The sequence below is a fragment of the Seriola aureovittata genome, chromosome 3, assembly GCF_021018895.1.
Source record: "Seriola aureovittata isolate HTS-2021-v1 ecotype China chromosome 3, ASM2101889v1, whole genome shotgun sequence".
Lineage (NCBI taxonomy): Eukaryota > Metazoa > Chordata > Actinopteri > Carangiformes > Carangidae > Seriola > Seriola aureovittata.
Window position 1 is genome coordinate 31798463 of NC_079366.1, and position 16895 is coordinate 31815357.

The 16895-nt window shown below is 45.1% G+C and overlaps 2 protein-coding genes across 2 annotated transcripts; one reads left to right on the plus strand and one right to left on the minus strand.

Moving 5' to 3' along the window:
* Nucleotides 1-71: 71 nt before the first annotated feature.
* On the plus strand, nt 72-12612 carry LOC130166908 (NLR family CARD domain-containing protein 3-like). The gene is made up of 7 exons (XM_056372754.1): nt 72-768; nt 3290-3573; nt 4420-6259; nt 8111-8284; nt 9354-9527; nt 9911-9957; nt 10831-12612. Exons 2-7 carry the CDS (start codon nt 3300-3302, stop codon nt 11391-11393), a joined length of 3072 nt encoding a protein of 1023 aa, XP_056228729.1. The 5' UTR covers nt 72-768; nt 3290-3299; the 3' UTR covers nt 11394-12612.
* Nucleotides 12613-13518: 906 nt separating this feature from the next.
* opn6a (opsin 6, group member a) lies at nt 13519-16396 on the minus strand. The gene is made up of 6 exons (XM_056372480.1): nt 16264-16396; nt 15697-15902; nt 15459-15558; nt 14376-14480; nt 14063-14286; nt 13519-13992 (listed from the first exon to the last, which is right to left on the minus strand). Exons 1-6 carry the CDS (start codon nt 16394-16396, stop codon nt 13519-13521), a joined length of 1242 nt encoding a protein of 413 aa, XP_056228455.1.
* Nucleotides 16397-16895: the final 499 nt, after the last annotated feature.

Below are 16895 nucleotides of genomic sequence, written 5' to 3' on the forward strand. Positions count from 1 at the left end.
TCACAGGGTCAACAATCAGCGCCACCGTGTGGCCAGTTGTTTTTCTCCAATACTTTTACACCTAACCCTGTCCATCTGTCTCATTCTCATGGACACCATATCTCTGTAAGGCCTTGAAGCAACTTCTTCAAATTTGCCACAAATGTTCATTTGAACTCAAGGATAAACTGATGAGATTTTAGTGGCTAAAGGACAAAGGTCAAAGGTCAAGGTCAGGTGACCTCACAAAACACTTTTTAGCCATTACTCAAGACTTCAAACAACATTTATGACAAACTTTAACACCAGTGGTTAATATTTTATATGTTTGTGGATAAACAGGATTGACCTGAAACTCGTCTGAGTGGAGGAGGGATACGACCACGAGGAGGTGATTCTACTTTCATAAATGTTCATGTCACTTGCTTTGACCATGATAACGCATCAGTCACCAGCAGCGACACAACGTGTGTAATCAGTCCACACATACCTCCACCCTGACACATGAAGCCGAGGGGAGTTTAATTAGAGTTGGTAAAGTTAAAGTAACAGGATGTGGGAACTTGACTGGTCTCCATAGCAGCAGTGGTTATGACCACACACTGGTTTACTTTCAACCAGCCATCTTCTCCTTCTGTATGAGGAAATGTGACATTGTGGGTCCTGTCTCTTAAAGTGTAGACGTGTTCATCATCATCATCAGCATCACTCTTCAGCTCCTCGTCCTGCTTGTCGGATAATTAAGACTCCAGAGGTTCAACCATCACCAAGAGGTCAGCTCCTGTTTTTGTGAGTGTTCAACACTTTTCTACCTCTGCTCCACAGCTGACTGTGTCAGGGAGGGGTCGACCTCAACGTTGTTAACCTTCAGTCTGATGAGATCAGGTCACACTGTCAGAGAATCTGTCTTGACTTCATGTAGATCACTAATATAATGTCACACTTCATTAGAAAACATCAGTCTACAGCCAGCAGCTCTGACAGGCTGTACTTGAGCTAAATGCTAAAATGTTAGCATGCTGTGTACACTGTGTACTGACTGGCGTAGTGTGTGTTGTCTCAAATCAAACACAGCTGTTGTGCACTTACCAGAAATTATGATCACAACATGTGACCACAATCATCTCTCACCAAACCTCTTCTTTGTGCACAAGTTAAAAATGAGTGTTTTACTGTCCCATGTGTCTGTTACATCCAACATGGAGACATTGGGCACTACACTCTGCACAGATGTCTCCACCTTCCTCTGCCGCCATTTTCACAAGTTTGAAAATACGTTAGTGGGAGCTCACATTCCACTTCTGAACTATCTGTCTTAGTTCAGTGTGTTAGCATGCTAACATTAGCTAACTAGCAGTAAACACAGTGTCCCGCTGAGGCTGATTGGTTCTGCAGGTGTTTTGTCATGAACCAGTTCTAATGTTGACCTGATGGTGGCGCTGCAGGAAAAGTCAGTTTGATTCATCGTCTGGGAACATGAATGTTTGTATTAATTCACATCATTTTAAATCATCTTCTCAGATTTTGAATCGATTCACAAATGATTGTTGTGATAATAATCATAATAATAATGATAATAATTTAAACTAACTGAACAACACAGTCCACACTCTACAGTAAAACCTAAATACTATTCGGATTTAATATTTTAATAATAGCTTTTACCAGATGAAGTGTTCAGTGATACTTGGTGCTCATCACCAGAGACAAGACCAGACAACCAGCACACACCTGTTCCCCACCCACCACCACCATAACAGAAGGCTATAAAATGTATTCTGGGTAAATATTAGACTTTAATGTTCAGTCTGATGTCAAACCAACAACTGATCATCAGTTAATACACAACCACAAGAGGACGGCCCACTAACACACACACACACACACACACACACTCTCTCACACACACACACTCTCACACACACACACACACACACACACACACTCTCACACACACACACTCTCACACACACACACACACACACACACACACACTCTCACACACACACACTCTCACACACACACACTCTCACACACACACACACACACACACACACACACACACACACACTCTCACACACACACACTCTCACACACACACACACACACACACACACACACACACACTCTCACACACACACACACACACACACACACACACACACTCTCACACACACACACACTCTCACACACACACACACACACACACACACACACACACACTCTCACACACACACACACTCTCACACACACACCACACACACACACACACTCTCACACACACACACACACACACTCTCACACACACACACTCTCACACACACACACACACACACACACACACACACCACAAACTGATGAAACATAAAACTGGAATGTGTGAACATACAAACAAAAAGCAGCTCATTATTGACACTTCACCATTAGAGACAGGAGCTCCAGATCCTGGTCTAGAGAAGAATCTGTGACACTGGCCCGGATCTGGCCCAGATCTGGCCTGTTGGTTGGGACCACTTTGTTAATGAACATCATCTGCACAGCAGTAATGAGATAAACATGTAAAATCATGTACCATGGAAACAAGACAGGACCCAGAGCAGAACCCTGTGGTACACCACACAGCTGAGGTGCAGATGAGGAGACATGGTTACCAATGGCAACCAGTGGCCACTGAAACAGCCCAATAACAGAAGTGGGAGGAGCTGACCCAGAGAGGACGCTGTAGCCGTGGTGAGAAACACGTTTAAGGTCCAAAAATGTTATGCTAGTAATAGTTAGCAGAGACATGCTCTGTCAGTAGACCAGGAGTCATGTGACACTTTAGTCTTCAGACCTGAGCAGAAGCACTGAGGCTGGATCTACTGCAGCCGGGAACACATCCTGTTTGTTCACACAGTCATGTGTTCTGTAGACTGTAAATAAAGATGGACGTTACCTCTGTGACATCACCCACAGGTTTCTGAAGCTCAGAGTGAGCTGCTCCATTGTCGTCATCTTGGCAGTGTCTGAGAAGCTACAGACCAAAACAGTTTTTGTACCAGGCTGTAAACATTTTAACATGGGAGTCTATGGGGACTGACTTACTGTTGGAGCCAGACTCTAGTGGTCGTTAGAGGAACTGCAGCTTCTGGTTCTTCAGTGTTGATGCTTCATGTTTCAGCCCTGGTTCTGTATGAAGACTCTCCTGAAGTTAAACAGGTCTTTATGAATGAACATGTCTGATGTCTGTTGGGCTTTATTGTGACTCAGTGTCAGCTGATGTCAGGTGCATCACTCTCTTCAGGTTGACTGTTTTTCCTGATTTTAACAGGGGGGGCGTGATGACATCACAGGTCCTGTTACACACCCTGGAAAATTTGAGAAAAGATGAATTCCAGAAATTCAAATGGCATCTGCAGCAGGGCGACGGCTCCAAGGGATACCCCTCCATCCCAGAAGGCAGGCTGGAGGAGGCGGAGATGTGGAGGACAGTGGATCTGATGGAGCAGACCTACACAGCTCCTAAAGCTGTGGAGGTGACCAGGAAGATTTTAAAGAAGATCAACAGGAATGATCTGGTGCTGAGTTTGTCTGACGCCAAGTCGGCAACAGAAGGTCAGTTCATCCAGTAGAATTGCCGTTTGAATCTTTATTCCCAATTTCCTGGGACCAGTTCCACAGAGACTAGTCAGACTGGTCTGTAGTGCTGGTCCAGATCAATCTGATGTTAATCAGAAAAATAAAGACTGACTCATTTTAAGACGGACACATCAGACACCTTACCCCCAGGCTAACTCAGGTCCAAGACCAATGTTACCATGGTAACAATCAATGACACCTGTGCTGATCAGCAGCACCAAACAACAAGAAACAGGAAAACACGACTCAAACTGTGGTTTGTTAACATTGTTATGGAGCTAAGAGAAGAGAAAGAGTTTTTCTTTTTAATTCTTGGTCAGTTATTGGTGAAGTATTTCATGTCGATTGATCAGCTGTGTGAGTGTCAGATGCTCTGACCATCTGCTGAACACTGTGCTGACGTTTCCTGACAACAACAGGAGGATGAAAGCGCGCTGCACTTCTTTAATGTAATTTTAAAGAGTTTTTTGTCTGCTAGCAACTGTGTGAGACGATACAGGTGAGATGTTCACAGGTATCACAAGCACTAATGGCAGCAAACAAACAGTCTCCATGGAAACTGTAGAATTTTACCGCTGTAAAAACTCTTTCACTGCTTTGAATACCTTAAGGTTTTTCCTTAACTAGGAAACCTTTTAAGAGATGCTGTGCAACACCCTTAGATACCTCCCTCAGCTAATGAGAAATTCAACCTTAAGTGTCAGACTTAAACTTAAGGTGTTTTGAACCTTTAGGGACAAAATTCCATGTTTACAGTTGAGAAAATGCAGACTAATACTTCCTGTCTCTCTCTGTGTTTGACTGTGTTGTTGATGGTTCCAGTTCCAGAGCCTCGGATCATCACGTATTACCAAGCCAAGCTCCAGTCAAATCTCCATGACAGCTTCATGTGTGCAAGAGAGGGCTGGGCTCAGAAGAAGGATGAGCAACGTCTGATCGATATCTACACGGAGCTGTGGGTGACGCCCGGTGGCGACGTACACATCAACACTCAGCACGAGGTCAGACTGATCGAGAAAGCTGGAAAACAAACGGAGACAGAGAAACCGATTAAACCGATTGACATGTTCAAACACCCCTCTGGAAAATACAGACCCATACGAACTGTGCTGACCAATGGGATCGCAGGAATTGGAAAAACATTCTTTGTGCAAAAGTTTTTGTTGGATTGGGCTGAAAAAAGACCCAATGAAGATGTGCATCTGATTTTCCCATTCACCTTCCGTCATCTGAACTCACTGAAGGGGAAAGTGTGCAATTTAGCAGAGCTCATTCATAAATGTATCCCAGCCACCAAACACATCAGTGACGACGCTCTTACCTACATCTTTACAAACATGGAGGCGTCAGGAAACACCAACTATGACAAGAGTGAATTCAAGCTTCTGTTTATTTTGGACGGACTGGACGAGAGCCGCCTTCAGCTGGACTGCTCGACCAATGAGAAGCAAGTTGGAGACTTTGATGTGATGCGGTCGATGTCTTTGGACGTTCTGATGACGAACCTAATCAAGGGAAATCTGCTTCCCTCCGCTCGCCTCTGGATAACCACACGACCTGCAGCAGCCAATCAGATACATTCTGATTTTGTTGATGTGGTGACAGAGGTCAGAGGGTTCACTGACCCACAGAAGGAGGAGTACTTCAGGAAGAGGTTCGGAGATGAGGAGCAGGCCAGCAGCATCATCTCCCACATCAAGACATCACGAAGCCTCCACATCATGTGCCACATCCCAGTCTTCTGCTGGATCACTGCTACAGTTCTGGAGGAGGTGATGAAGACCAGAGAGGGAGGAGAGCTGCCCAAGACCCTGACTGAGATGTACACATTGTTCCTGGTGTTTCATATTGATCAGACAACAAAGAAGTACGGAAAGAAAATGAAGTACATTGAATCGTTAGCAAAACTGGCTTTTCAGCAGCTGGAAGAAGGCAAAATCATCTTCTATGAAGATGATCTGAAAGAGAGTGGCATTGACGTCAGTGGAGCCTCAAAGTACTCTGGTGTGTTCACTGAGATCTTTAAAGAAGAGCGAGGGAGGAAAGATGAGGACAAGATATTCAGCTTTGTCCATCTGAGCGTTCAGGAGCACCTGGCAGCTGTTTACGTGAGGATGTGTCTCATTAAACACAACAGGAATGTAATGTCTGAGCCACGAACAACTTCTCAACGACTGTGGACTACTTTCACTCGATTGCCTGCGGCAGAGGTCCACAGGATCGCTATCGACAAGGCTTTACAGAGTCCAAATGGACACCTGGACCTGTTCCTCCGTTTCCTCCTGGGTCTCTCACAAGAACCCAGTCAGAAACTCCTTCCAGAACTGCTCAAAAACAAGAGAAGTCGCTCAGAGACCAATCAGGAAACAGTCCAGTACATCAAGAGGAAGATAAATAAGAATCTGTCTCCAGAGAAAAGCATCAACCTGTTCCACTGTCTGAATGAACTGAATGATCGTTCTCTGGTGGAGCAGATCCAACAGTCGCTGAGATCAGGAAGTCTCTCCACAGATAAACTGTCTCCTGCTCAGTGGTCAGCTCTGGTCTTCATCTTACTGTCCTCAGAAGAAGTTCTGGACGTGTTTGACCTGAAGAAATACTGTGCTTCAGAGGCGGCTCTTCTGAAGCTGCTGCCAGTGGTCAAAGCTTTAAAAAAAGCTCTGTAGGTGTTCTGATATTTACTGACTAACTAAACTTAACTAAAGCCATGTGCAGCTAATAAGTGTAGGACTAATTCAGCTGATGGATTTGTTAATCTAACTGAAAAATCTATCAAATTGTGAATCCAATAAACCACGGTAGATGCTGTAATGCTCTAATATCTCTAGTGTCTAATGTAACATCACAGCAGTGTTTCCGCTTTCAGTTGAACTTGCAACAGAATGCATGAAGAGAAATTCCTCTCGTATTAAACTCAGTGATCCCAAGAACAAAAATGTCCAGTTGTCCAGTATTTGATCAGAGAGAAACACTGGATATTTCTTTCAGTGTCCTTTAGTGTGTCATGAGGAAGATAAATAAGAATCTGTCTCCAGAGAAAAGCATCAACCTGTTCCACTGTCTGAATGAACTGAATGATCGTTCTCTGGTGGAGCAGATCCAACAGTCGCTGAGATCAGGAAGTCTCTCCACAGATAAACTGTCTCCTGCTCAGTGGTCAGCTCTGGTCTTCATCTTACTGTCCTCAGAAGAAGTTCTGGACGTGTTTGACCTGAAGAAATACTGTGCTTCAGAGGCGGCTCTTCTGAAGCTGCTGCCAGTGGTCAAAGCTTTAAAAAAAGCTCTGTAGGTGTTCTGATATTTACTGACTAACTAAACTTAACTAAAGCCATGTGCAGCTAATAAGTGTAGGACTAATTCAGCTGATGGATTTGTTAATCTAACTGAAAAATCTATCAAATTGTGAATCCAATAAACCACGGTAGATGCTGTAATGCTCTAATATCTCTAGTGTCTAATGTAACATCACAGCAGTGTTTCCGCTTTCAGTTGAACTTGCAACAGAATGCATGAAGAGAAATTCCTCTCGTATTAAACTCAGTGATCCCAAGAACAAAAATGTCCAGTTGTCCAGTATTTGATCAGAGAGAAACACTGGATATTTCTTTCAGTGTCCTTTAGTGTGTCATGACGAAGATAAATGTCCTTACCCCATCTCCTCCCCACTGGAGTCCCCCAAGGTTTGGTACTGGGACCCCTCCTCTTTCTCATATACACCACCTCCTTGGGTCCAATTATCCACTCAAGCATTCTCATATCACCACTTTGCAAATGATACCCAGCTGTACCAAAAGGGTTAACACCCCTTTGTTTTTCAAATAAACTGGAAAAATCAGTCAAATTATCATAATCCATAATAATACTAATGGTTGTCAAAGTTTACTTTTGATCCCAAATGCCCAGTCCAGTCAAACTCCAAAGAAAATGTCCAAACTCAGAAATTTAAGGGACAGATCATGCAAACAGTATAATTGAATATAAACAAAATGACAGAGTCAAATATGACAAAAACATATAATTAGCTGCTAACTCTTTAATGTATCACAGGTAAACTAGTTTTTCTCCTGTAGTAGACAGTTGCGCTGCAACAGTCAGAAGTGTCGACATAGAAACTACGTCTTCACATCATTTAGCCATCACTTCAACCATCAATGATTAAAGTCCCTGTTGTCACTAACTCTCCTTCAGGCTGAGTGGTTGTAACCTCTCAGAGAGAAGCTGTGAAGCTCTGTCTTCAGTCCTCAGCTCCCGGTCCTCCAGTCTGAAAGACCTGGATCTGAGTAACAACAACCTGCAGGACTCAGGAGTTGACCAGCTGTCTGCTGGACTGGAGAGTCCAAACTGTAGACTGGAATCTCTCAGGTGAGGAATGATCACATTTATAAGGTTATAGTGTCACATCCCTCTTCAGACTCTGGTTTGACAGCGTAACTTCCAAATATGCTGTAAAATAAACAATAAAATCTACATTAAATATAAAGAGATATTTTCACATATGTACTGTCATTTTCAGACTGAGCTGCTGTAACCTCTCAGAGAGAAGCTGTGAAGCTCTGTCCTCAGTCCTCAGCTCCAGCTCCTCCAGTCTGAAAGACCTGGACCTGAGTAACAACGACCTCCAGGACTCAGGAGTGAAGCTGCTGTCTGTTGGACTGGAGAGTCCACACTGCGTACTGGAGAGTCTCAGGTGAGCCAGAGGTCACACATTGCAATCTGAAAGTCATTGTTTCACATATTTTCTCAGATTCTGAAAGCATGTACAATGCCCATTCATTCATTCTATAACCACTTAACATCTGTTTAATCTTGTTTTTGTCACTGCAGCACTTCTTTAAAATGGTGTTTACATTTCTGACCTGATTTTACCTTGATTTGATTTATTTAAATATTAGTTTTGTTGTTTTTAAATGATAATTTAATGTCGTCTTCATGTTGTATTTTAATGTATGTTCATGCCTCTGTGAAGCTCTTTGAACTGAGTGAATGTCTGCACAGGGTTGAATTATATATATATCTGTGGCGGCTGCTGGTCTTATAATGAGGGGAAGCTAATTTTTCGGCCTACATCATAAAATGTGTCCGTTTATTTAAATGTAAATTCGCAGAGTGACAGAAGAGAGTCGCCAAACACAACGCTAGTTGTTTTTAACAAAGACAAAGTCGCTGAGGATCAGTAACGTCTCCAGATCAACTCCGAACGACGGAATGAAAAACTTGAAAACTGCTCCGGTGGATGCTTATACTTCAAGATCACTGATTCGCTCATTTCGCTGTCAATCAAAAAGGGACTCAGCCTCAGACATATCATCCAATCATCATGCAGAAGCCGAGCGTCCGGGCCAGCCCACTGTCCCATAGACCCCCAGAGACGCTGAGCGTCCGATGGGCGGGACAAAACCCAGCATTTATCCAATCACCGTCTAGTTTGGCTGCAGTGGAACAACCCACTCTCTGCTTCCCCAGTGACGTCAGGAGACGCTCGGCGTCTACACTGTGTAAAGCTCTGTGGCGCTGCGGGAGGAAGGAGGAGGAGTCAGGTCGGTTACCTGTGATAAGCAGCTGATTCTGAACAAAAGATGAACGTGTTCTAGCGCATATTTAGTCAATGAAATGTTCACACAACAGCACATATTTGACCACTTATTTTGTTGACATTTTAGGGGAAGCTGAGCTTCCCTTGCAGTCTTAAAGCAATCGCCACTGATATATATATATATATATAAATGAGTGAATGAATGAATTTGTGTTATCTGCAGGATGTCAGGATGTCTGATCACAGAGGAAGGCTGTGCTTATCTGGCCTCAGCTCTGAGCTCTAACCCCTCCCACCTGAGAGAGCTGGACCTGAGCTACAACCATCCAAGAGACTCAGGGGTGAAGCTGCTGTCTGCTGGATTGGCAGATCCTGCCTGGAGACTGGAAGTCCTCAGGTACAGACAACAACACACTGACACTGTTGGTTCTCAGTTTGTCTCCATGTATTTGAAAGATTAAAGGTAAAAGCTTCAGATGGGTCATAAAGACCTGAACCTGAATCTTAAACCTGGATGTAGAAGGTTCAGTTAAACTCTGTGATTCCAGATGTTTGTATTAGAGCCATCAGAGGTCAAAAATAAATGAAAAATTATGGAGCCTTGTTGCTGGGACTCTCTGGTGCTGAAGTGGTTTGGATCCTGATAAAAGGAAAGGGACTACTACTGATAATGTCGGTTGGTACATTATACAGTTCTCGCAGGCTCTGTTCTTTGGTTTCAGAGGAAGAAGATGATGATGATGATGATGATGATGAAGCTGATGTTGTTTCTTCCTCCAGGCTGGAACATGACGGAGAGAAGTGTCTGAAACCTGGTCTGAGGAAGTGTAAGTGTTCACTGTTGTGTTACAGTGTGATGTAGGTAAGGTCACATGACCTCAGGTGACTGTCCTCAAGGTAAATTAACTAACTCAGTTCATCATGAAGCCTCGGCAGAGAGTCAAACATCAAACAGACAACAACAACAACAACAACAACAACAACAACAACAACATATTGACATCATTAAGTCTCCTCCAGTGTAAAGGTGTGTGTCCATGTGTAGTGTGATTATAGATCAGCTCTAGCTTCTATATTAATACTGTGAAAGTATCAAAGCCTCAGTCCACAGAGAAATGCACACAGCCTGTATTCAGAAACTGAGCCTTAAAACCAGCCGTCAGGACTTCTGGAACTTTGTGATGTCACAACAAAGCAGTCACCAAGCCCCGCCCACCTGGACCCACCATCCAAACCTTGCAGGATTTGGTTTCTCTGAGTGTTTTTACCTGAAATCTGCTTTATTTTTATTGGATCACTCAGAAAACAGTCAGCCAATCAGAAGAGAGGCTCAGAGCCTCCTCTCTTCTGATTGGCTGTTGGCCGACCTGTAGCCATTTTGTTTTCAGGTTGTCCGTCCATCTGTACCATTCTCATGGACACGATATCTCAGTAACACCTTCAGGGAACTTTGGTAAAAACGTTCATTTACATGTATGTGACTTGACAAAACACTTATAACAAAACTTACTCAAATGGTTAATATTTTATGTGACCCTGGATAAACAGCATGTAACCTGGAACTAGTCTGGAACTAGAGTAGAGGACTTGACATAAAAACAGTCATCCTGTTGTAGAGATAAATCACAGAAGAGTCTCCTGTCCAAAGGGACATGATGTCTGTGTTGTCACTGATCAGCTGTGTGTTGTTGTCTCTTCAGACTCCTGTGAACTCAGAGTGGACATGAACACAGTGAACAAGTACCTCCGACTGTTTGACAACAACAGGACAATGACTGTGGTGAGGGAGAAGCAGCCGTACCCCAATCACCCGGACCGGTTTGACTGTCATCAGCTGCTGTGTAGAACTGATCTGACTGGTCGCTGTTATTGGGAGGTGGAGTGGAGGGGAGTGGTTTTCATCGCAGTGACATACAGAGGCATCAAGAGGCGGGGCTTCAGTAATGATTGCTGTTTCGGAGCCAACAGTCAGTCCTGGTGTCTGTACTGTTCTGACACAGTTCACTATGTCTACCACAACAAGAGGGAGACGTCCATCCCTCTGCCTGTCCCCTCTCCCTCCTCTCCCTCCTCTCCCTCTTCTCCCTCCTCCCCTCACAGAGTAGCAGTGTATGTGGACTGTCCTGCTGGAACTCTGTCCTTCTACAGCGTGTCCTCTGACTCTCTGATCCATCTCCACACCTTCAACACCTCCTTCACTGAGCCTCTGTTTCCCGGCTTTAGGTTTGAAAGTGACTCCTCAGTGTCTCTGTGTTCACTGTGACTGAAGCTGCAGTTCCTCTAACGACCACTAGAGTCTGGCTCCAACAGTGAGTCAGTCTCCATAGACTCCCATGTTAAAATGTCCAACTTTACAGCAGAAATAAACATGTTTACAGCCTGGTACAGAAACTGTTTTGGTGTCTAGAGCTGATTTCCTCCTTCATGACACCTGTTTATTTATTTATTTTTTTTTTAACTTTATTTTTATGAAGTCATTTTTCAATACACTTATAGAGAAAGAAAGGAGAAGAACAAGAACGGGAACAAGACAGAAAAGGCACAGATGGAAAAATATACCTACGCATATGTATTATTACACAGGGAGAGAGGAATCATAATAACAATGTGTACATTTCAAGAGGTAGGTCCAGGGTTTAGAGACATTTCAGTCATATTTGATCCATTTGTCCATAGTCTATCCTTCATATGAAAACAGGACAGAGACATTCTCACACCAGTGGCCAACAAGACCGAGAGAGCACATCAAGTAGGACAGTAGGGGGCGCTGTACTCAGGCAAAAAAGAAAGAGAAAAAAAAAAAGGGAAAATGAAACAGAGCACATTATTAGTTGTTATGAACTGCCTCCTGTTGTAGGTGTCACTTATTCAAGATAAGCTGTCCATTTCCTCCAGAACATAGTGAATTTGTCCATGCACAAATTCAAGGAAAAAGTCAATGACACCTATTTATATAACTCACCTGTTTATATAACTCACCTGTTCACATTTTATTAAGGACTAAAGTTATGGAGCATTGAAGGCGTGGCCTCTTTGAGTGACAGGTGGGTGAGCCTATGCCCCGAAGTCTCAGCTCCAGCCACGCCCCTCCTCTTTGACCATTTTTCGATTAGCTGGGAGTTAGGGGAGGAGTCAGACACTGCCAAGATGGCGACAGGGGGGCAGCTCACTCTGAGCTTCAGAAACCTGTGGGTGATGTCCGTCTTTATTCACAGTCTGTGATGTCATCACATCACAATGACTTTATATTTTCATTTTGAAAAAAATTTCTAAGATTTTATATGTTTCATATTTTAAGTTTTTCCAATAAATTTGGCAAAAGCCATTTTCTCAGTTTCTACATGATCAATCATGTTGTTGTTTATCTGATTATTGATTGTTGTTGAAAACTGTGGTATGGTCACATGACCATATGAACATGTGACCATGTGAAACACATGAATATACCTCATCCCCAGGTGACTTATACAACATTCTACAACTTGAAAGCATGAAATAAAAAGTCATAATTTTTAATGGGTTGGTCCATTCATTGATTTTTCACTCATGGATTAAAGTAAATGATAATTATCTGCAGAACAAGTGACAGTGGAACAGACAGCAGCTGTCAGTGTCAAATTACATCCTGTAATATGTCACATCAGAGGTTTGTCTCTAAACCACAAAGAGACTGTGTGACCTCTGACCTGTGGAGTCACACCTTTAAACTATGGAGCTGAACTATAGCTCATCAGCTTCGGTGCTTCAGATTCTGTCCTGACCTACAACCTGGTACATGAACACACCTGTGTTCATTCAAATGTCTGAGAATGGTGAGAAGGAGAAGAGCTGATGGTCACCACTGAGCGCTCCCTCCCCTCCTTGATCCTCCCGCCGCTGGCGGTGTGTGTCCACCAGTCAGTGTAAGTTGTGAAGTTGTGTTTGTGTGTAATGGGACATGTCGCCTTTGTGGGTGGGGCTAAAAGTAACATCACCTACCACCCACCAAATACCTGTCTTCCTCTGGCATGTAATGTTATGACCCCTCCCACCTCTTTGGCAGGTTGTGATGTCACACCTGACCTGTTGGTTTATTTATAGTTTTATTTCATTCTGTTTATTTTTTTATTTTATACTCTTGGTAATTTTTTAAATGAAATAAATAATTTTATTTCTGCTTCACAGGAACTTTAAATGGAATGTGGAGAACCTGATGGAACCCTGAGCAGAGCCTTGTTCTACGTGTCATCTTCTTCTCTGCTTTGAGCGTTCTGACCCGGTGACATCAGCACTCTCTGCTGGTGTCCATCAGTCACTCCGTCATAGTTCATGTGTTCACAGTTGAACCAGGTGGGCTCCATTAGAGACCATCAGCTGGTTCAGGTCCAGGTCCAGATCCAGGAGGACCATCAGAGTCTGTCACATTCAAACTCAGAGCCGGTCTCGGAGGGGCGGGGCATGTCAATATAAAACACCTCCTTGTTGATGGGTGGCGGTGTGCAGGGCGGACTTCCCATCCCAGAGTCTGGGCTTGGGACCGGTTTGGGTGAGTACTTCTTCTCGTTCTGGTTCAGAGGGACTTTGAGTCTGGCTCCTCCTCCTATGGCAGGGCGGCCGTGGGCGTCGGCCTTCGGCTTGAAGCGCTTCAGCTTTACCGTGTCTTTGGCGTCGCGAGCGCAGGGCAGCAGGATGGCGACATCTTTACGGAACTTGGAGCTGAGTCCAAAGTAGATGAGGGGGTTGTAGAAACTCGCCGACTTGGCGAAGAGGCGGGTGAAGATGCTGGTGAGGTTCGGCACGTGGAAGCCCCACGCAGACCACATGGACACCACGGCGTAAGGAGACCAGGCCAGGATGAAGGCTGTACAGATCACTATGGAAACCTGGGGGACAGCAGGAGGTGGTTATACACATCTCAGTCTGACAGAAGAATTGTGGGTAGAACAGACTCACTATGGTGACGTCTCTCTCGATCTTCCTCTGGCGGTCGGTCAGGTCTCCCTCCGCTGACAGAGCGTTGCCTCTCTTCACCGTGTTGATGATGGACACGTAGCAGAAGAGCATGATGAGCACCGGGACGAGGAAGCAGGAGACCAGCAGGGACACGATGTAGGACCTGTAGACGCTCGAGTAGCTCGCCTTGGCCCAGTCGACTTCACAGGTTCCGTACCCACGGTCTGCAGAGGGGTCAGAGGACAGGGGTCAGGGGTCAGATCAGAAAGCTTTTACTTTGAAACAGGAGATTATTGTGGTGGCGGTTTCCTGCCTGTGTAGCTCCCCCAGCCGAGCAGTGGAGCTCCAGACCAGAATCCAGCTGTGACCCAGATCAGCAGCAGACACACGGACACGCTGGTCCTGTTGATGTGACGGGCTGAAACACAACACCGGAGGCTACACCCACACTCTGATGTAATAAGACATGACAGAGGCCACACCCACGCTCTGATGTAATGAGAACGTCACAGAGGCCACACCTACACTCAGATGTAATAAGAACGTCACAGAGGCCACACCCACACTCTGATGTAATAAGACATGACAGAGGCCACACCCACGCTCTGATGTAATAAGACATGACAGAGGCCACACCCACGCTCTGATGTAATGAGAACGTCACAGAGGCCACACCTACACTCTGATGTAATAAGAACGTCACAGAGGCCACACCTACACTCTGATGTAATAAGAACGTCACAGAGGCCACACCCACTCGTCTGAGTCAATGTGACGACAGGAACATGAAGGAAAAAGGAAGAGATGCGTCATTTGTCATAAACAGTCGACATGAAGACGAGTTCCCCTCTTGTTCTAAGTTCTCCTTGATGAGGTTCCAAGAGCACCAACATGACACCTGTCCACCAACAGGTGGCGCTTTAATCAAGGAAGAAGCGTTTTGGCCTCTAATTCCCACGTTGTACATCACAAATTCAAAAACCTTAAATGGACGTGTTCACTGAAAGCAACTGAATCTGCTGATATAGGCCACGCCCGTTTGTACCTTTAATTTTTTTGCACACAAACAAATAAACAAACAAATACAAACAAACAAACACCCTTTAACCCCCCATGAATAGACTCAGTGTTAATATGAATATACTGTAATAGAGCCCTGACACATTCAGATGGAGATGTCTCCACCTGTCTCCCCCTGTCTCCTCCCATCTCCACTTGTCTCCCCCTGTCTCCTCCTTTCTCCTCCTTTCTCCTCCCATCTCCACTTGTCTCCCCCTGTCTCCTCCTTTCTCCTCCTTTCTCCTCCCATCTCCACTTGTCTCCCCCTGTCTCCTCCTTTCTCCTCCTTTCTCCTCCTGTCTCCACCTGTCTCCACCTATCTGGTCTCCGTGGATACCTCTGCTGGGGTGACATCCTTTGATGTAGCGGGTGATGCTGATCACTGTCAGTGTGTTGATACTGCTCAGACCGAACACCAGCGTGAAGAAACCGTCTACCTAGAGAGACAAACAGGACAGGTTACAGGTGTGTTTAGGTCACAGGTGTGCTCATGTTACAGGTGAGGCCATCATAACAGCATAATGAGTGTCCTTTCTAAACAAAAGATTAAACCTTGTATCTCAGGTGTTTGGTACCTGGCAGGTCCAGACAGTGGAGATCAGGTAGTCGCTGTCCTGGAACACGTTGAAGATTTCGATGATGCCTCTGGAGTATCCGAACACTGAGATACTGGCGTCAGAGATGGCCAGATTAAAGGTGAGGTAGTCGCTAGGCTGCAGCGTGGATCTCTGTCTGTACAGGACGAAGAGGACGATGCTGTTTCCAAACCAAGACAACCAACCTGAGACCAGTACAGAGAGGAGACCCGGTCAGGGACAAGTCCACAGTCCTCACACACTAACTCTACCCCCCCAACCAGACCATGCCTCCTCCGCCTCTGGATATTTAGATCCCTCATCTGTGTCAGACTCTGGTCCTTTCTGGGTCAACAGTGGAGGACTGAGCTGAAGCTGAGACAGTAGAGTCTCAGATCCTGTGGAAGAAAAACCAGCAGCAGATCCTTCAGGTTCTGACTCAGGTCTGCTTTCTGAACAGGACTTTAGTCGTTCAGGTTGAAGGAGGATGAGGAGCAGCTCTTCCTCAGTTCTGGACCTGGACTCCAGTCTCTACAGTTAAGCTGATTCTTATTGGTGTGTACCCACCCAGCAGCAGCAGGTAGACTCCGATGATGGTCTCTCCCTGGTCGGACAGAGGAGGGTCTCTGCCCCCCCCCAGGATGAAGCTGTTGTTCCTCCAGGGGGGGCCGCCTGCTGCAGAGCTGCTGCTGAACGACATGTCCGGTCTGAGGTCTGAGGTCTGAGGTCTGTGACCAGCTGCTACTCTGAACAACAGGAAGTGGCTCCGCTCTTAATCTGAGGTATATATAGAGACCTGATCCTGATCCTGGTTCAGCTCCCGGCTCACCAGCAGGGGCAATGGCACCAAACCAGGACACCACAGGGAGGGGTCAGAGGTCACAGATCATACAGTGTAAACAGCAAATCTCTGATTGCCTGATTGACTGATGATGTAATAACCACTGTCAGCAAGTAAACTGTTTGTTTTGACCTGTAGTGAGCACTTTATTAGGAACACCTGTTCACATGCTTGTCCAGGTGAGGAGGAAACGTGTGCACAACAACAACAACAACAACAACAACAACAGCAACACCAACAGCAATAACAACAGCAACATTGAGCATCCAATGAGCAGCAGCGGTGTGTTGATGACAGAGGTCAGAGGAGAACGGACAGAAAGGCTCCGGTCACTCAGGTAACCACTGTACATTAGCCA